Raw genomic sequence first — 22,028 nt, forward strand, 5'->3', positions numbered from 1 at the left:
ATCTTTTAACCAAACTGGTTGTGAGCAGCTCAAGTTCAGATCGCAATTAAATGAGCTGAGTGGACCGCAGCTCAACAAGAAAACTAGCCGAGCTCAAGTTAGGCGTCACTCGCTTGAGCTCAGCTCCTTTACACCCTAAACAGGAAAATCTAAGTTGGAGAAACTGGCTTCACAAAGTAAGCCATGTCTACCGGTCATCATCTATAATTATTACTGTAAAAACTCATAGAAATGTCATACTCCAATATAACCGAGAGGCAGTAAGAGCTCGTTCTTTACTCATAATTATTTCAGTTGATTCTTTATTCTAATGAATTAAGGAAGTAACAAGGTGCCTTCGAACCTGATGATCAATGTGGGCGCCCAGCGGGCAAATCCTGTACGGAGAGACAACAAACTTAACATCTCTGTGATCCCGTCCGCTCATCTTAGCCACCACCTTCCTCACGTTATCCACCTTAAAAGTAATTAAACACAGCCATTAAACAAATAAGGTTGTTGGGGGGGGGGGGGGGGGGGGGGGGGGGGGGGGGGGGGGGTGGCGGCGTTGGGTGGCGGAGGAGTTTGAGGGGTGAATAATCCAGATCTTCAGAAACAGAGGCAAAGATTCCAATAAAGAAGATTTTCTCGAATCCACGTGACCACCATTAAAAACAAAACCCATCAAGAAGCACCCAAGAACCACCATAGCCGATCCCCAGATCGGCGAACCAACGATTCAAAATTACGGAAAAGAAAATGATGAAATCAAGAAGGCATTTGCTCCGGTTCACCACACAAAATCAAGAAAAGAAAAAAAGAAAAATCGCGGAGAGTTCTTGATCTCGGATTGGATCTTGTTCGGGATCCGGGCTTACCTCCTCCGCCGACGGCCATGACGACGCCCCCATCTCCCTCGAAGCCGCCTTCCGGTTCGTTCCCGTGCTCTCCGATCACGTCGCGGAGATGTTCCTGAATCTTGCTAATGGCGATAGAGCGAATGGGGGAGTGGCCGCGCATAAATAATTTCTCTACGGGCCCACCTAATACCCTCCGCACAGCTGTCAAGACACGTGGCATAACATTAACATTTCCCCTGCGGTGCTCGGTTGATCCGTGTCTCGATCTTCGGGGCGACCGTTGGGCCCTCGAAGTAATTTTGGAAATCATGATCTTCGCTGATCCGCATATTACTCCACCATCGGTTGCAATCGTTTTGGTCTCCTCGTGGCCATATGATTCGATCTGTTAGAAATGGTTCCCTGATCGGACGGTTATACGGAGGTGAGAGATTCAGCAGTCCATTCCTAATCGGATTAGATGGGATGTCTGAACCAGAAACAGCAGTTGCCAGCGAATCAGCGTGAGTCTCATTTTGCTGTTCTGTGAAACGGGCAACGCAGCGATCAGCGGTCGCTGGCGGTGGAGTAATGAATGCTGCCGTTGCGGTGTTACGTAGCTCTCCCGTCATCAGGTCGCTCTAGTTACGTCAAGCTTTCTGTCGTTATTGTTTGCTTTAAACTCACGTTTTACGTAATGTTAGTACGGTTAATTAAGATTTAAGGTAAAGGAAGCTCCTCTTAGTACGTGCGTCATTGTCTTGCCGGTTGGAAGCACTGCAAATTGTTGTGTAGAATGAAAGATGGTTATAATAAAAGCATGTCGATAGCATAAATATATTATTTGGTTAACCAGAGTCCTCCAACCATCTTATTTTTGCTTAGTTGCTGAGTTTTGTGAAAACATAAAGAGACAGATCTGGAAAGGGAATTCTTCCTTTTAGCTGGGAAGGTAACGTTTTTTAATGTTTCCATGCAAGCACCATCATCCAAAATTTATAACTTCTTTTGAAAATATTTTGCTTAGAAATTATTATATCTTTATGGTATAGAACTATTATAAAAAAATAATTTACTAAAATAAAATCAGAAAATTGAAAAAAGCTTGCCTAGCTAGTTTGAGGCATATAATATACACTGTCCTAAAAATGTGATTCGCCCCTTACGTGCAGGTCTGCGGCGATCTCATCTCTAAGGTACAACAATCTGGCTCAACCTGATTCTTTTTTAATGAGCACAATCGCTGTGAAGGCTTGACCCGACCGACTTCTTCAGATGTTCAGATGAAAAGAAAAACTTGAAAGATGTTTGGAAGAAGAGAAAAAAAAAAGAGGAGAGAAGAATTCTCTATTTTATCTCAAGAAATAGAAAAGTAGTAATGTAGATTGACTTATCCAAAATACTGAACCCATAACCTATTTATAGACTCTGTCCGGTTACCGATACGGTGTGGCATTTTTGAAAATGCGATGTTTAAGAATCATCGCATCCCTATGGAAACCAAAACCAATGTTCTTTTCAAAAGAATCGCAACTCTTCTGAAAGAAGCATATGGAGAAAAGGATAAGAGTTTTATCTAAAATTTAGGAGATAAAACTGGTATATTTATTTTTTTAAAATTATTTTTTTTTTAAAGTTAGAACTCCAACAATCCCCCACTAAAGAATTAAATTTAAAAAATTATATAAAAGAAAATCTCATAGACTTGAACCTCACTTAGAATTAATAGTATCTATCTGAAGGAACCATGGTAGATTAGACTTGAACTAAATCCTTTAACTCAGACTTCTACTTATAACACACATAGTACGAATTAATTGGGTCTTTATGCGGTTAGCACCATTTAAAAGCCTTGCGCTAAGTACCTTGATTTTTTATGAGAATTTTATTAGGGTTAGCCCAAACCCTAGTCACGACCTATATGACACTTCTCGCATAGGTAAATCCTTCAAAGGTATTTATAACTTAATACTCTGTAGATTTTCTATCTTAAACTCATTAAGAGCATAACTCAACCTTTCCAATAAATATTTTTGTCACACAAAAGCACGTATCAAAGGGATGGGAGGAGATATACTTCGAAAAATGTACTCTAACATGATCACTCAATCAGTTTTGTTTCTACCACATTGAACCTCCTTCATGGAGTCTCCAATAATAGAGGTTGGCTATATATCTATTATCGGTGACCAAATAGTGGGCTTAAGCCCCATCCCCCTCGATGATTTAAGTACTTCACTCATAGACAAACCCTTGGTTAATTCATCTGCCAAGTTTTTTTCATGCTTGACAAATTTCAAGAAAATGGCATTACTCTTTTTGAGTTGTCTTCCAAATTTATAATAAATCTAGATATGTCGGTTCATCTTTTTTTTAGTACTCTTTTAATCATAAAGTTACGAATTAGATTTTAGGTTTTGAAATAAATGCAATAAAGAGCAATAATATCAATAAAATTAAATAACCACACTAAGAAATATAACTTTGTAATTTCTGCATATATTTTTTAAAGCAGTAGTATGTATTTTGAGAACAGCTAATAATATACACAGTTTGTAAAGGAACAATAATTTCTGTATAGCTTTTAAAAATGTAGAACGTTTCTGTACAAATTTTAAAGATACAGAAAATTCTGCATAGAAATTAAAGATTGCAAAAAATAGATTGCATAGAATTTAATGCCATAGAAAATTTACACATATTTTAAAGATGTAGTAATTTTCTAAATAGATTTTTAATCTGCAAAAAATTTCTGCACCGTTTTCAAAGATGCAGAAAATTCAGCAAAGATTTTAAATATACAAAAAATTTTCTATATGGTTTTTAAAGTTACAGAAATCTTTTTGCATAATTTTCAAAGCAATATGATTTTCTTAAAATACTATTTTTTTAGAAGAAAACAATCTTATGAATTAAGTCATACAATTAAACTAAATCTAATTCTATGCTATCAAATTAAATTTTGATATATATATATATATATATAGCAATTTTTAGTACAATCAAGATCACGTTCTTAGATTATTGGAAATACTTTACCTAGAAATTGTTATATCTTTATTTTGTAGAAGAATTATAAAGGAATTCTACTAGAATAAAATCAGAAGATTGAAAAAAGCTTATCTGAATTGATGCGTATGATATACACTGTCCTAAGAATATAATTCGCGTGCAGGTCTGCAGCGATCTCGTCCCCAAAGTAAAATAACCCGGCTCAGCCCAATTCTCCTCTAACGAGCATGATTACTGGGAAGGCTTGACCCGACCGACGACTTCTTTAGATGTCCAAATGAAAAGAAAAACTTGAAAGAGGTTTGGAAGAAGAGAAAAAGAATGAGAAGAGAAGAATTCTCTATTTTGTCTCAAGAAACAGAGAAGCAATAATATGAATTGAGTTATCCAAAATACTGGACCCAAAACCTATTTATAGACTCTATCTGGTGATCGATATGGTGTGGCGTTTTCGAAGATGCAATGTTTCAGAAACATTGCATCCTTATAGAAACTAGAACCAACGTTTTTTTCCGAAGAGTTGATGCTCTTTTAGAAAAAAGCATTTGAAAAAAAAATAAAAATTTTAAATTTTTAAACTATCTAAAATTTAGGAGATAAAGCTGATATATTTATTTTTAATTTTTTTTCTAAGTTAAAACTCCCCAACTTTTCCATTTAGGAAAGAGGGATAACGAGTTCGCTATTCTAGGAGTTCACTTTTAACGGGACAAATTAAAGTGCAATCTCTCAGTACTCTCTGACTACCAATGGTTGTAAAAATGTCTCCATCTACATTCAGCCAGCATAGAGACCCATTGCAGGAATCTATTTTCTCTTAACGAGAGGACTTACATAGCTCTATAATCCATTGAGTCTCCTATCAGGATCATGCTATATGCAATTTATATCAAATTACAATTATTGTCATATGAAGCAAAATGATATCATCAAGCTCCGTAACTTCATAGTATGTTGCTGCACTGCCGGTGCAGGCAGATGGAAGGCACAGCACCAGGCGGTGGCTTCGGAAGCATCGGAGCCAGAGGCTATATATCATCAAGGCCATGCCTGGAAGGCAGTGGTGCATCGCAGTAGCTGTAGTCCAATCCAGCATGAATCAATTCATGAATGCGTGATATCCCATGGGACAAGTGGGGGTTGAAGTGCGGGCGTGGAGGCCAACCCCAGGGGTTGAACCAGGACTGCAAAGGCATGAGAAGCTGGAAATGGCTATGGAGGCGAGGGACACTGGAGGTCCAGCCATGGCCACCGAGATGCAGGATGCTAGTGATCAAGTCTTCACTGTAGAGCAGGCATGGGTGCAGGTGATCGGGACGGAGGGAGTGCGCGACCATCGTGGTGATTGGAAGAGCAAGGGGCACCCCTAATTTCTAGTTTCTGTGGGGGGCCATGCACGCAAGCCACGTCTGATGCCCCATAGTAGATCCATCGCATTTGGTTCATGACCAGAATTAGATTTAGGATAGAGTGGAATAAAAATTCGAATGGTATTTTTGAAAATTTAATTTTTTTACGTAAATTTGATGGAATGTGATTTAAATATTGGAAGAAGAATCAAAATTAGGTTTTGGAAGATTGGAACATTTTTATTTCTTTTTGAAATAAGAATGAAAAAATCACTTGTTTCTATTCTCATTCAGTCTCTTCGACCAAACATGTCTTAAATGTTTTGTTTGGCTGGATTTAGCTTGGAAGCTCTGGTTGAGATAGGTTGCTCCATGGGCTCGGTTTTTGTGAGGTGGCATCGGGCTTTTTGAGCACTCCAATCCCATTGTTGTCTTTTTCCTGCCCCCTGATTTTTTAGGTCTCTCTTTCATGTCTGGTATCCATTAAAATGAGTGGTGGGCTGTCCCGCCGTTTTGCTAGAGGACACAACAAGCAATGGTATTGCCATGACAGCACTTTCGGTTGGAAGCCATGCAAAGTATTCGTTCCTAGTTGCATCACTGTCATCGTCAACCGTCTAATTTGCAAAGATATCAACTTGATAGGAGCTTCTTAGTGGAGAGCTTTCTTTCTTTCTGTCTTTCTTTTTTCCCCTCTCTCGGTGAAGGCTTAGATGATGTGGAGAGAGAAGAGAGGAGCGGGGAGAGTAGAGAGCCGTTCCTTGATTAAGTTAGTCCCATAGCATTCTTTATTAGTGGGGGTAAAATTGTGATTTAGGGGGGACCAAGAGTTGGTGGTCTAACGGCATTTTTACATTTGATTGTAGGAATTAATGTTGAAAGACAAAATTGAGTCAATTATAAAGATAAAAATGGATCGGATAATATCCATTTGGATTTGTTTTTGTATCCGAATCTATTCAGATATGAATAGAAGTTTGAGAACAGACTAATATCCATATATGTATCCATATCAGTCAAAGAAAAATGGATATAGATATGGATAGACAACTATCCGATCTATATCCGAATATTCGATTTTATTTGTAATCCTATTTAATTTCATATCATATTCATGAACTTTTAAGAAAAATAAATGACCAAATTAATATGCTATTATCTTGATTTATCATCCACTTAGTAATATATTTAATTATCTGATTTATACCTGTATATCAATACTTTCGGTATTTGATTTGTATTTATATCTGTTTAAAACAAATATGCATATAAATTTTTGCATCCGACTAACATCCGTATCTACATTTGTATTCATCAAATAAAATAAATATAGATATAGATATGCTAGTATCTACTCTGTATCTAATCTAATTTCGGCCCTAGTCACTTATAAAAGAACCCAAACTTCAGCCCAATTAATGACATTATGGGTCATGTGTGGAACAAGCCATTGAATTTAGATGACGTTTGGTGACCTAAACATGATCACCAAGATGATTTTAGATCATTGATGATTCTTATATCGAGGTAATCTGATTTTCAATGATCTAAAACTAATATGTTTGGTGTGCTATATTTCAGTGATTAAAATTTTTTGGATATCCATGAGTATCCTATTAGGTATTCTATGAGAATCTAATATCACTGACCATATAATACCAAAATTATCCCTAATATATTTCATAAAATATATTCATTAATCAAAAAAAAATATTATAACAAAAATAGTAATAAATTTTATTAACATATTTTATAAAATATATTTATTAATTCTATTAAAATATATTAATTATTACTATAAGATTAATATTTTCATTTAGACTTATAATATATTATTATTTTAATACTAATATTTTTTTGATTAGGAGAATTAGTCAAATAGAAGTAATATATTATATAATTTCATAATATAAATATAAAGTATAATGATATATTTGTAATATAATTTAAAATAATTGAATAATAATATGGCAATAACATAATTAATAATATATCTTAATATAATATATAATATCAATATAATATAATATATATAATAATGTAGGTATATTAATATACTATCTTTTTTTCAGCTAGACCGTGGGACATTTTTGTCCCCAAATTTCAGTCTCGTATCACTACCTTAGGGTGACCTTGGATATCCGACCTCAAAGATGCATGGGTTTTAATCACTGGGTGAGAGTGATTTGAAATTACTGCCATGTAGGATCGTCATGGAGGAACTGAATACAGTGATCTTGTCATATCATCTTTGATCTTACGAAGATCGTCCCATACCAAACATCCTCTTAAAGTATTGTTACAAGGTTGGTTACATGCACACAACCCACACATGCGGGATTGTCGTCACTCTCGATATTTTGTATAACATATGGGGCATGATAACGGCTACTAAGTCACCTAGTTGGTCCAATGAAATTTTCATATGCATTTGGTGGACACCGTAAGTCTCTCCTGTCACTGGATGCTAGTCCTGATTCTTGGATGAAATCTCAGAAGTGTAGGATTCTCATAGGGTTTGGAGGATGGCGTTATGAGAGTGAGGGTACCCCACTTTCATGAGCCAAATAATAGCAGTTACTCTAGTAAATAGTTTTGGAAAATTCTATATGCATATGCCTCCATAAGATGCACAATATCATGCAGACGTGGCAGGGATACATTGATACCTAATTAGATAATATTGTAAGATGGAAAGAAATGTTAGTTTGCTTGTTTTGTCTATACATGTCTTTTGCAGTCTATAAACTTAAGTGAACTCTTCACAATCATTAACAAGGTTTGATTCCTGTTAAAATAATTCAAAACACTGCTTCTCAATAATTTCCCATCACTATATTGATCTATAGAATTTTCTTCACAAAAATATGGCTAGCTGAGCATTTGACACTTTTTCATGAGATATGTCATGTCCCATTTTCCTTCTAGACTCCGACCAGCACTATGCAATATATAATTCATATTCAATCATGATTATTATAACATCAAGTGAAAAAAATATAGTCAAGCTCAAAACTTTTAATTTTTCTTCACACTTCTATGCCTCTCCATGTTTACAACAACAAGGTTAACCGTATAAATTGGGTAGGAGTACAAAATATATATTCATAACATGCATGCATGATCCCATACGTCTCCTGATCAAAATTATCAACAAGGCCGATCCGATCGCAAATTCTATGAATGGGAAGGGCATAATTCTTCTTCGCTGCCCGATCTCATCAAGAATATAGTTGGGTGTGAGACTGGATCATTCCAAAATGCAATGATAAATAAACGCAATTGCTGATGATATGTATAACGAATAGCAATTCATATTCATAAAATGGATGGCGCTGGTCTTACACTATTGCTAAGCTTTGATGCATGCAGCATATCATAAGGTAGAATCTTAAAGAAGAAAAAATCCAAGGAAAACAAATTAAGAAGGTAAAGACAATACACTGATAACCCTGCCCCTCACAGCCACATATCACCTTTATACTTGTCTCCTATGCTCCCATAGAAATTTTTCTGTCAACCTTTTCTTCTTTCCTGATATCAGCCTTTCCTTGCCCATCGGCAATGTCCATATTGTATAGTATTGGGACTATGGAGACAGAGCATATGAGAACCAAAACTGGCCCAAATATCCACAGTACTATGGGGAGGCCTGCATAAAAGATTCTGTTGCCCACTATGTTGAGGGCAAAACCCTTCTCCAAGAGATGGGCAACGTACTCCGGCGTCACCAGGGAGTTGTCATCCTCTTGTGGAACGTTGATGAGAAAGTTCACCTGGCCTATGAACCTGATGGAGAGGGAGTAGAAGAGGAAGGCAAAGAGGAAGATCAAGAGAAGCGTGACATACTTCAAAGCCACAACAAACTCCCCATGAGCGCCGTAGACCGAGTCGTTCAGAGGCTTCTTGATGCTGTACGTGCTGCTGATCATGGCTGCGAGGCCGGAGCAGAGGAGGATGGAGGTGGTGGCCATCAAGGTCGAACCCATTATTGCGTTACGTATTGTCTGCACCGCGAGGATACTTTTCTTATCGTTATCCTGCAACAAAAGGCGACACAAGTCATACGATGAGTGATTATAGATCTTTGCCATCATAATAATTAATGATCAACTTGTTAATGCCAGACTAGCAGACATCTCAAGCCAAATGATGCATTAATGTATTCATAACCTAACGATATTTTTCTTTTAAATCCTTTATAAATAGTTTTTGTAAACTCCACTTTTCTAATAAAGGCCGGATGGCTTTGCCTCCCTCTCCATCAAAAAAAATAAATAAATAAATATCACGACGCCGGTAAGTTAAGAGACATTGAATTGCACCTTTCTTTGTGGGATTTCTTATAAGTTTTGGACCATCTCCACAACCATGGAGCAAGATCAACAAATACCTTTGGTATTCTAAATATCAGAGACGATGTGTATATACCTTCATCATGGCAAAGACCCAGAGTCGCCTGCTGGCCGAATTGATGCCAATGATGGTCCGTTGTGGCTGCGACCTAATTCTCCGCCACAACCAGATATGGTATAAGATGACGGAGAGGAGGCTCAAGGGCACCAATATGAGATCAATATAGCTCTTCCTCCACTCCATCTCCTCTCTCTCTCTCTCTCTCTCTCTCTCTCTCTCTCTCTCTCTCTGTGTGTGTGTGTGTCTCTCCCACACGCAACTTTTCTTCTTCTGGGTTCTCTAGTTTGAAGGAGGAGCAGCAGCCTTATTTAATGGACACCGGTTCAGCGAGTGAAACGTGTTTCAGAGCAACAAGCAATGGTGCTGTGACCGAACTTTCGCTTGGAAGCCATGCAAAATATTGGGAGGAATGATCATAAAATTCTCCCTTGGGGAAGGAATTAATGGTCGGTGGGGGTCTCCACTAGTATTTCCATCTATCCTAGTGTGGTTCCAACGAGGACACCAGAAATGACAGGCCATAAACAACGTCGTGACACCCACGACAGACTCAGCCGATGGAATCGAGGGCCCCAGATGTAGAAGAACCCGTGCCGTTGGATACATCGAGTTTGACACGAGTCTCAATACCCGGGCAACATCTCCGGTGTCGGAGCCCAGTGGGATCCAGGCATGGGAAAGGAGTTTTTGGGGCCACGCTTCTCTCAGCAGCTAAAATATAGCAGTTAATGGAGGCTCTTTTGACCCTAAGCGTCGTGACGTATCAAGCAGAAGATGCGCATTGAGAAAGTACTTTTCTCCTTCTGGCATGTACTTCGATTTTTTTTAGTATTTTTCTAAAGCAGGAAGTAGGGGGGGGAAATGGGGAATTAGGTCATCCAATTGGGCTGCGCTGAATTAGAAATTGCGTGCATGCCAAGACCATGCAGTGGGATCTTACGAGGAGGCAACAGCAGCTTGGTCAGGCTTGGCCTTGGCTGCGTTGCATTAAAGGCTTATTGGACGCTAGAAGTCGCGTACTTCATTTTAAGAAGAAGAACAAAGGAGTTTTTGGAACTTTTTAGGTTCATTTTAAATGAAGATATCCAAGCCGACCATATCCATGTATTTCATAATGGCTCGTGATTTCATATGCTGCATGTTATATTTGAATAGAACATTGCATGATCTTATGTGACAATGCAATCATGAATTATAATACAATATATAAATAGCCGTGATTGCATGAAATGGAGAAGTACTTGCTTCAAAGAATGTTTGATATGTCAACAATTCAGTTCTAATTTTAGAATTAGAGCAGGAAGGTTCGCCGCGCATGACTCAATGTATAGCATGATGGCTACGATTGAGTAGGCTTTTCGTAGTATAAATTTATGTTATTATAACTATCTTCGTGATTAATGGGTCCTCTTCCTTCCAGCAAAACTTAATTAGTGGATTTTTTTTTTTTGATGGAAGAAACTTGATGGATCCTGACTCGTGCTGACCGCTAAATTCTCATGCGAATTTGAACGTTGATATGTGATTATCTAAAGTACAAAAACAAGGAGGAAAAGTTTCAAAGCCACCAGAGAGGTACATCTACCTTCTCATCGGTTCACACTCACAGTACCACTAGAGAATTCATTCTCTTATGTGAACAAACCTTTAAAGCCCATGTATTACTCTAATAATTATTCACATCTTAAATTAGTATACCCCATTCAACTTTATTCATTCATTAACAAAGACATATAATAAAAAGCGCCATCCAAATCCGACTGTAGTTTGTGAATCCATATGGATAATAAAATAAAATACTAACCATATTTATTCTAATGAAAAAGACCAAATTAGACAGCCTAAACTCTGCACAGTTACTCTCGCATACATTGCAGTACAGGAGTAAGTTTAATATATATTTAATCTTGACAAGGGATGCACAGGATACAGAAAAATATGTCATATGTACCAAAAAAATGTCAAAGGCTATGGGAATGATAATGACATGAATGGTGCAACCTTCCAAGATAGAATCCATAATCTTGTTCCGAGGAGAGATACCGATATACACCCTTAATCCTTTGATCAAAGTCAGATTTAGTAATTTCAAATGAAGCAAATTATATGGTAAATAGGGAGAAGGAAGAAAATTCTTCTACTTGTTCAACTCGAATCTCTTAAAGATATATTAAAAAAATAAAAAAACTGTTGAAGGCTGAGTTTATGTCTTCTTTTCTTCATTAAAGATCATTTGAGTTAAGTTACAAAACTTTTATTGATATTAATAAGGTCTATCCCCATACAATTTGTGTAAGATTTCTCTTTTAGCTACCGTTACAATTTTTCTAAAATATATATGGCTCGCAAAAATAAACATAAACAAGCTAAATTTCCACAGAAGATAAATCTTTTTTTTGTCATCAACTTTGCCTTCAGTTATTTTACTTAAATTTTCATAGGCTAAAAAATATGCTTAATCGAAATCTTTTTCAAACAAAAATATTACATTAACTGGTTCATTTTGAGACTAAAATAGAGCAATTTGCCTATTATTACTATTAGCATCGGCTCCTTCAATAATCGGTGCAGCATCGTAGATATTGAAAATTTATTTGAAAAAAAAAGGCACTACAATCGGATATCATACAAGCAAGTTAGGGCCTTCGAAAATTTTGATATGCAATTTAACTCTCGATGTAGTGGACTTGTTTCTTGACTTATCCAGGCCTACCGATAATAACCAATATAGTGAATATCAAACATGGTCATAATACAATCTAACTCTTAATTTATATAATATTTTTCATCAATTGATTTGCGTAACTAACTTTGGAATGGTTTCATGGAAAGTATATGCAAGTGGACGACGCACAAAAGCCTCGTACTGTCGTACATGAGAGCAATAACAAGTATATGGTGTATAAAGCCATTGACGGTACACGGAAGCCACTTGGTGGGCACTTCCATTGATGAATTAAATTCACATAAAAAAGGCTATAAGATAAGCCAATCGCGTGCGATAGCGCATTCAGAGGCCGGCCATAGTGGATTTTGGGACTTCTAGTAAAGTTAGCTCGAGTTAGGTGGCTAAAGAAAGTTAGCTAGAAGAGGGGATGACGTACCTTGGGAGTTTTCGAGGAAGGTCGAAGGAAATTGAGCGAACTTAGAACCATGATCTATAGAAGAGACTGGTAGTAATCCCGGTGTCCATATTCCTCCAAGTTCACCTTTGAGGCTTATCAAATATGATACTATTTTTTTTCTCTTAACAAAACAACTGTTCAAAGATTTCTTGCCTTGCAATAGCCGGTAGGTCATCACATTTGTATTCCTTAAGCTTTTCTACATTGACGTCTTCCCTAATTTATGATGGATGCTCGACCTATATTACATTGGACTTGGGTTCCACATTTTGGGGTTCGCATGAAAAAATTATTGATCTTCTTTCATAATGTCGATCGTTGGATCATATCCTACATTGATCTCAAAGTGGCCATTGTGCAATTCGACAAATCCGGTGAATTTTTCATTCGCTTGCGAAAGATACGATCCTTATCCTCATCTTTAGCAGCCGACCCATAGATTTGAGATAATGAGATTGGCCCATCTTTAATTTGCTTTTAGCGCAAATAGTGCGGATGACCTTTATTTTTCAACTGTGTCATGATCAAAATAAGTTAATTTAATGTACGAATCCTCTTTCCCAACCTACTCATAAATCAATTCCCTTTTCCTATACAAAAACATTCAGTCTTTGATTTTTGATTAATGAGACGGAACAATCTTGCTGCCCAAATAAAAGATCAAATTTGTATATCTCTTTATGTTAAATGACTATCATAAACTTCTTAGTTTTAAGAATGGAAGGATGCAGTTTATGCAATCAACAAAAGAACCATAGTAGATATATGAAGTTGAGAAAGTTTTTCATTCATGCTAAAAGTAATTATAACCATCAGAAAAGATTAACCAACTTGGTCCTTAATTGGATAGAAGAGATCGTTTTATTGGAAAATGCTTCAGGGTGCTTGTTAGGTGCACATGAAATCTTGCAATTCGTACCAATTCTCCTGCATGATGTGGTAGGAGAACTGTTCACGTACCCAAAATATTAGGACACTGGTCAGTTGGATGTCTATTTCTAAGAAAGGGGACTCCTTTGGGAATGGAATAGGTAAAGGGCACTAAGACGAAAGAAATCCCTCAAATGTGTGCGCGCGTGAGAGAGAGAGAGAGAGACCAGAGTTCAAATCAGATTTGCTCAAGCCGGTTCCAAAATCCACTGTACGTCAGATGCCAATTTGAGCACTAGCGTGGGAAAGTTGAATTAGGCTACGTACCAACTTATGCCCCGGAACCAAAAAAAAAAAACTATCCAACCCTAAGCCAACTTGAGACCGAACGTTACCACCTACAACGACCTAACTACAGTTCTACATATTTTTCCACCTGAAACACCGTTTGAGGTGGGACAGGTTGCATGGTTATACGATTCTGATCATAAAAACAAAGCAATGTTGGGTTGGAATGGCTTGGTATCCTTGGCAAGGTAAGGTTGCTCCAAAACATCAGATTTGACGTTTTCCTCCGAAGTGAGTTTACATGTGCAGGCCAACCCAGATAAGTCAAATTCAAATGAGACAGGTCTTTGCTGGGCCAAATTCTTCAGGTCCCCTTCAGCTTCAATTTCGTTATAGGCCAGCGTTTTGAAACTAGCCAGTTGAACTTCGATGGTAGCTGGTCGGCGGACGGAGCACATGGCAATGTGGGCTTTGTGATTAGAGATCATCTGGGCATGTTGATTGCAGCTGAAGGGCGACGCACTACAAACCGGGCCGTCATTGAGGTGGAGTTGCAGGCTACCTTGGAGGACATGTCCTATGGGAGGAGAGTCCTGGGAGCCGACAGGATATTCCTAGAGGAGGATTCCTTCATGGTAGTTGACTGGATATGGGGAGTGGATATGGAGGGAGACGGGCACCCGCTGCTTCGCGAGATCCGCGGTCTAGCCAAGGAGACAGGGTCCTTCCAGGTTGCACATGTTTATCGGAAGGCAAACAGTGCGGCAGACTGGGTCGCTTCTTTCGTGGCCCGGCATTCGAGTGGAGTGGTTTGAACCAGGGTCGGAGATATGCCCCACCCTTTGTATCATTTTCTTTCTTTTGATTTGGTAGGTTGTACTCGTGTGAGAACCATATGAATGCCATTTTTAACCAAAAAAAAAATAGCCAATTTAAAATTTATATATATAACATAGAGGCCAGGATAACCGACAATAAGATTATATACTACACTGTGTGCACCACACCAATCACCTTTATCTCTTTTTTATAGGTTCTATTCATCATGCGCTCATCTCGGCGCTTGGCCTACAAAAAGAAGACAGCATGATTGACTTGGTATCTTGCCATGTTGGTACATGCGGTAAGGCCGACAGAGGAGAGACTTGACTTCCAATTTTTCTTGCATTAAGAGATCTAATGACATGAGCCAAAGTTGGAGTACATGCAAGAAAGCATGTGACAGAGAGCAACTCCCTAGATCTTCTTCCTCCATTGATGGACTTTTTGATAGAGTGCATGGGTAAGCTGTAGAAGATATTCTAGCTATTGGATTTCTGAACTACCAAGAACATGTTTGGCAACAATCTGCCGGATTATTTAGCAGAATAGGCCGAGAAGGCTCGCCGAGGGATGAATGGAGTGGAGAGAACGAGAGAAAAAGAGCTCATAGGAACTATAGAGCCCATTTCTTGCAAGAGGAAAAGAAAAATCCCTCAAGGTCTATTTGGATATTCTTGTCGGAACTTGATGGCTTGCCCAGCTTGCGGTCTTTTAAGATCCATCTAAGTTCTAGCCATAGATTTATTGGTGAAGAAAATAAAGATCTAAATTATGATCCTTAAAGTTTCAACATGTCACTACGTGCCTCACGATCTATGCTGTTCTGATGGAGAGTCAGCTCCTACTCCCAAGATATATACGGAGGTTGGCGTACAGTTTAGACCTCTTTTTGGACGAGCCTCAATAAATCCGTGCTGCAGTGTCCCAATCCACATAGATTATGGTTGGGCCTGCTTTAATACCATTTTGTAACAATCTAGTATCTCATCTAAAAAGGCTAGCCATAAGCTATTATTTGAATTTCTTGATCATGTATAAGTACCCAATATCTACCCAGCAAATAACCGATATAGGACTAAACACATGTCCGCACGAGTCCTTACGAGACTTTACCTTCTTATTTTAAATAATGGGAGATTACTGGTAATGGCTAGGGAAAAGAGCATGTTTAAGCCCATGCTGAAGCATCTATGATTAATCAAGAGTGTTGATTCCTACCAATGGCACCAAAGAATAGTGACTATAGACGGCTAAAAACAAAAGTCGAGGGTAATAAATAACTGCAAATGGTATTGTTGCTGGTTGTGCTGGTGATAATGATGATGAGCTTGATTGCTTCTTGGAAACATATACAGAAGCAAAACTGAAGACAAAAATGATGAGTTTGGTAGGGTCTGGTGGAAGATCTTATGTGTGAATGTTATGAAAAGAACTGTTACATTGCTTTAGAAATTAGATTGCTTACAATATTTGCGCTTCGAAGTTAAGGCGTTCGGCTGTCAATATTTGCAACCCTAAACAAATCGCAATCATCCTGACGATCTCACATGACCTAAAACCTTCCCACTTGGATGAAAGTAAACAATTCTATTCTCTCGATAGAACAATATAATTAGATATTAATATCGTCAAATCAAATCTAAACTCACTTTAAAACCCTGTATCTTCATGTAGAATGTGACACTAGTTAAATCTGAGTGCTCCAGCCTCCAAGTGCTAGAAACTGGTTTTAATGCCCCTGGCATCACCAATATGGCTAAGCAACTTGTTCCACCATAACCAGTAAAAACGGCTAAGGTAGGTCCATAAAGGCATATACCTCTTTATAATTAACAACTAATATACCTTAATTAGTAAAGCCTTTTCAGAATTGCATCTAAAAGGAAATTGAACATAGTTCTATATTAATTTAAAAGCAAGAATTAAGGAGACATCCCGCTACAGATAACCATAGTCAAATGAAGATCAAAATCTATGTGCCTTAACGAATGATAGTACTATTAGATCTAAAAGCGCAATAACTTAAAACTGGCATTTGCTTGGAGATAAATAAACAGCTTCCATCTGAAACTTAAAGCCTCTTCTATATATCATCCCAATAACTTGACTTCGACAAGTTTCTTCTAGAATAAGGTCTCTGATTATCCCCTTCCACTCATACAATCTATTAAATTTGATGGGACAATTGTTTATGATGCATCGGACACACAAGAATGGAACTTACTTTGGACCTCAAATTTGAAAAGTAGTAGGAAATAAAGTAGAAATTGTGTGGACCTGTGCGGGCATGTATTTGTCCCACATCGTTTATTCGCCAAAGAGATCTAGAATATTTATACTAGACAAGAAAACCCAAAAAAATACCTTCTGACTAGCTTTTTGGATGAAGTTCTGAATTGTTACTGTGAGGATCCGTGCTAGCGTGTGTTTAGTCCCACATTGGTTATTCGCTGGGTAGATCTTGGGTACTTATACAGGATCAAGAAACCCAAATAATACCTTCCGGCTAGCCATTTTGGGTGAGGTTCTGGGTTGTTACAAATGGTATCAGAGCGGACCTGGCCCATAACCTATGTAGACTAGGGGACACTGCAGCACGGATCTATTGGGGCTGACCACGGGCCGATCGTGGTATTTGTGATTAGATTTGAATGGATTTCAACCCTTAGCCTGACGAGGACGTCAGGGCTTGAACGGGGGAAGTATGTGAGGATCCGTGCTAGCGTGTGTTTAGTCCCACATTGGTTATTCGCTGGGTAGATCTTGGGTACTTATACAGGATCAAGAAACCCAAATAATACCTTCCGGCTAGCCATTTTGGGTGAGGTTCTGGGTTGTTACAGTTACAAATAGTATCAGAATGGACTCGACCCAAAGCCTAAAACGACTAGGGGACACTGCAACACGAGTTCATGAAGACTAACCATGGGTCTATCGTGGTGTTTGTGATTAGATTTGAATGGATTTAAATCCTTAGCCTGATGAGAACGTTAGAGTTTGAAAAGAGGGAGTATGTGAGGACCCGTACGATTGAAGATACTCTAGTGTCAGATGATTAGAATTTAGAAGAGACGGTTCGATGGGCATTATAGTAATTACATGAAACCAAATTAAAAAAATATGTTCTCCAATATATAGGTCCTTCACTTGCAGCTCTGTTCGGTATCACCTGCCACGATCTCGCAAGCACTCATACCCTATAAAAAAAGAAGACAGAGGAAGAAAAAATATTGGAGTTTATTATCACGGCGATATGGAGCCATGAATTATATTATTGAGCAGAAACAGGGATTCCATGCAACTTGATTGTTTTGTCAATGGAGGCAGTGTTATTATATATATATATGTATAACATATTGTACAAGAAATCACATGTTGGGACAGTACACAGAGAGAGTGCTTACAGTGCATGAGGTACGAAATAGGAGGATTGTGTAAAAATTAATGGATGGCTCGGACCTTGTTAGTGCAGGACCCGTCGTATTATGCATAAGACATCAGTTTACGATGCCTTTTTCCCATAAAAGCCAGACGAATAAATGAGACTCAAAATTATTAGAGTTGTAGTCCCATGCAGATGAGTATTGTTAAGAAGAAACCTTTGATCAATTTTATTCTTGAGGCAATGATTTTTGATGGCTAATAGTTCGCTATCAAAAGCTCGGATTTCAGGCTGATTGCTGCGGATGGGTGCCAGATTTTTATCTACTCAGTGCGTAGAATGGAACTAAGGCTGCCTAGGTCGATCTCAACCCTATGCGATGCACCTTGAGGGCCAACGCCATTGTGATGGAGGGTGGCGGCGATGGTGATTGGCTGGATTCAGGGTCGACCTAAGAAGACAGGGTCGCATCTTCTGATTCACTACATCTAGTACTTGGTGAGAAGATGTATCTTTTTTGGGGCAATGCATATTTATCAGGAAGCTCTTTGGACCTCTTAGGACTATTCATCTAGTGCATTTCGGAACATTTATTTTTTTTTTAATTTTTGAATCAAAAAATTAAAAAAAACAAAGGATGATCAGAAATGCCATAAATTCTGAAGCACCAACCACCATGGCATCCCAAACCATCGCTGCCGACACAAACAGGGAGTTTGGCTCTTTGAAGCATTTCCAAGCCACCACACAAGTTTTCCATGGATTCCAAAAACCCCAACAAGATCACAGAAATAGTTAGGTTGCAACAGATGCTAAAGAAGTGGAAGAAGCTTGCAGTTGCACCAAAGAGCAACAGCAAGAGCATCAAGTTCCTGAAGAGGACCCTCTCCTTTTCCGACGCTTCATCAGCACTCTCTGGAGATGTCCCCAAGGGGTACCTTGCTGTCTGTGTTGGAGAGGAAATGCAGAGGTTCGTGATCCCTACCGAGTATTTGAGTCACAGAGCCTTCGCAGTTCTTCTCAGAGAAGCAGAAGAGGAGTTCGGGTTCCAGCAGGAAGGTGTGCTGAGGATCCCCTGTGAGGTCTCCGTATTCGAGAGCATACTCAAGGTGGTGAAGAAAAATAAGGGTGGGTTTTGCTATTGTTCCTCAGAGGCTGGAGTTGCTCAGGCCCATGACCCACTAAAACCAATGTGCAGATGAGTAGATGACTCCCCCCCCCCCCCCCCCCCCCCCCCCAAAAAAAAAAAAAGAGCTATGTTCTCATATTTTTCCCTTCTTATTTTTGTGAAGAGTAAATGTATGGGTGGTCTGGTGTGGAACAATGGGAACTTCTGTACCAGTGGTAGGAGAGGTAGTCTGCAAACTTCAGGATGCTTTCCTCCATGTTCATGTTTTTGAATCCAGTGATTACTTTTTAAAAATTTTCACTGCAGCAGGAGTTAAAATACCTAATGTCTTTAAGGTTCAGATCAGCTGGTTAATCTTGGTGGGAAATTGGGGAAGGTTAATAGAAAGGATGGATTGTGCTATGTAAAGCCAAAACAAAAAAAATTAAAACCCTGCTTCTCAGTTTAGAGATCTGTTAATATAACTAATGGAGTGCATTGGCAATATAGAATAACACTCATATCACGTTGGAGTAAATGGAGAAAACAAGACATCCTCAAATCCTTACTACAAGCTTAGGACTTCTTCATGTTAACACTAGCGTAAAGCATTTGGCTGGAGTAAAATTTCAGGGTCTTCCTTAACAAAGAATCAACTCCATTGTTCACTTTAAAGAAACCCCTTCTTCCCTTGAAAAGACATTGTACCATACAAATTGTTCCTTGGTTTTGTTAAACTCTCAAATGCTCTATCTCTTTTAGTTGGTCTTTTGTACTACCTTAATTCACTTGGTGAAGTTTTGCTCCTATTCTGAAAAGAAAGTTAAAAGTTCAAACCTTCCCAGCATGCTAGAGATTTATTTGTAACAGTTATCTTATATTGGAATTTAGATACAAAAATATGTATGGTATGTAACAATCCAGTACTCAAAATAGCTAAACGGAAAGTATTTTTTGGATTCCTTAGTCCTATAAAAGTACTCAAAATCTCTCTGTTAAAATAACCGATGTGAGACTAAACAAAAGCTTGTATGGGTCCTCACATACTCTCTCCGTTTAAGCCTTGACGTCATCGTTAGGCTAAGGATCTACATCCATTCAAATCTAATTACAAATACTACAACTCATGGTCAACCTCAATAACGCCATACTGCAATGTTTCCTAGTCTACATGGATTATGGGCCGAGCCTGCTCTGATACCATTTGTCACAACCTAAAAACTCATCCAAAAACACTAGCCATAAGATATTTTTTGAGTTTCTTAGTCTCTTATAAGTATCCAAGATTTTTCCAATAAATAATCAACATGAAACTAAATACATGCTTGCATAGGTCCTCACATGTTAAGGTTGAATTAGCTTTATTATTTGGCTTGCTGGAAGAAGTACAAATGTAGCATGAATATCATTATTGTATTTTGGACATGTCTCTCCCATCCTAGAGGGTTTGATTTTTTTTTTTTCAACGGACTGAGAAGTGTTGTTGTTGGCCTCTAGGCAATGGGCATCAGGGCATACTAATACTTGCACCCTTGACAATAAGCAAATTGTTTATGTTTTTTTTAAGGAACTTTTTATGTGAAGAATGATCAAAATTCACTTAAGTAGTTTACAAAATTTATTTTATCAAGTTATTTAATTAAAATATAATAAATTTTATTTTTAATTTAAGTATTAGAAATGGTGTTTCCTAAATTTATATGATTGATCTTCAAAACTTATGAACTATGTTACTGTTGCAGGGGCAGGTATTCCTGTGTGTCGAGAGCTTAAGGGCTTTTCTGTCCAGTGACAAAATAATATCTCATCTTTAAAATAGAAAAGTTATTTCGAAGTGTAGTAAAAATTAGCCATATGTTTGTAAAGCCTGTATATTTTAAAGTTCTCTTAATCTTATCTCTAGAAAATTTATTATTGAACAACTTTGAATGTTACCTAACATAATTACATAAACATTGATTATATGATATTGATGTGGATGTTATTTTTATTATATTAACATACATATCAAAAGATATAAGTGGAATCCAAACATATTTTCTGCTCGCTTTTTAAAGCCGGGCATTACTCTCCCGGACACGTTTTGACATTTCCTACAACCATATCACTCCACCAAGTATTAAAACCTGTACACGATGATAAAAAAAGAGAGCATCTTCCAGTCTTTTATGAGTTTTTTTTAATTATTTTTTTTATAACTTTAATGGGTTCTTCATACAGTGCGCATACGAATACACCCAAGAAAATCAAAAAATACAAGCTCGCGGAGTGCCAGTGACAGCTCTCCCTCTCTTGACCACAAGGCGTATCCTGAGTGGTGAGTCGTGTAGGCAGCCATCTAGTCAGCCGCTTCGTTGATCTCTCTGAATACATGCTTGGCCTCGAAGGCCGAACCATCCCTCACCATCATCCCAATGTCCCGAATCAGAGGGTGGTCTGTGCTCTCAACACTCGGTCCCCTCCAAAGCCACCCAATGACAGTAGTCGAATCGCCCTTCAGGATGATCGAGCTGACTCGCAGCACCAGCCGCGCATGGCTAAAATCTGCCCAGACAACTCGCAACTTCGTCCCTGAAAACTGATGTGTCGAACAACCGGCAACCGCCCGCTGCCACTATCCTAGAGTGAGGGTCCCATATAACAAAGCCTACCCCGCCTCGCGTACCGCCATCCAACACCAATCCGTCAAAGTTGACCTTGAGGAAACTCGGGGGTGGGGGCTCCCACGTGAAAAACACCGTTCCGTCTATGAGTTTACCAATAGATAAATTGTTCAAAGGTCTCCCATTCTTTGTGTGTGCATACTGTGATGTCTGTACGTGTCATACTCGATCAATA

The 22,028-nt window shown here is 38.3% G+C and overlaps 3 protein-coding genes across 6 annotated transcripts in view; 1 reads left to right on the forward strand and 2 right to left on the reverse strand.

The window, feature by feature from the left end:
* The window catches only part of GALAK (galacturonic acid kinase), a 36,612-nt gene extending 35,628 nt beyond the window's left edge, over positions 1–984 (reverse strand). For all 4 annotated transcript variants that reach the window (XM_039128410.3, XM_039128415.3, XM_088716252.2 and 1 more), the window contains exons 1-2: positions 858–984; positions 344–457 (exon numbers count right to left, since the gene is read on the reverse strand). In XM_039128410.3, coding sequence (XP_038984338.1) covers positions 344–457; positions 858–890 — 147 coding nt within the window. In that variant the 5' untranslated portion in view covers positions 891–984. The remainder of the gene's footprint in view (positions 1–343; positions 458–857) is intronic.
* A 6,940-nt stretch (positions 985–7,924) lies between these two features.
* Positions 7,925–9,999, reverse strand: LOC103701456 (uncharacterized). The gene is made up of 2 exons (XM_008783505.6): positions 9,611–9,999; positions 7,925–9,219 (listed from the first exon to the last, which is right to left on the reverse strand). Exons 1-2 carry the CDS (start codon positions 9,776–9,778, stop codon positions 8,671–8,673), a joined length of 717 nt encoding a protein of 238 aa, XP_008781727.3. The 5' UTR covers positions 9,779–9,999; the 3' UTR covers positions 7,925–8,670.
* An 8,639-nt stretch (positions 10,000–18,638) lies between these two features.
* LOC103701570 (auxin-induced protein 6B-like) lies at positions 18,639–19,284 on the forward strand. Its single transcript, XM_008783692.4, has one exon. The coding sequence runs from the start codon at positions 18,841–18,843 to the stop codon at positions 19,282–19,284; it is 444 nt and encodes a 147-aa protein (XP_008781914.3). The 5' UTR covers positions 18,639–18,840.
* The last annotated feature ends 2,744 nt before the right edge of the window (positions 19,285–22,028 follow it).

This window comes from Phoenix dactylifera, chromosome 2 (assembly GCF_051530095.1).
Source record: "Phoenix dactylifera cultivar Ajwa chromosome 2, Ajwa_hap1_PhDact_Kaust_v1.1, whole genome shotgun sequence".
Lineage (NCBI taxonomy): Eukaryota > Viridiplantae > Streptophyta > Magnoliopsida > Arecales > Arecaceae > Phoenix > Phoenix dactylifera.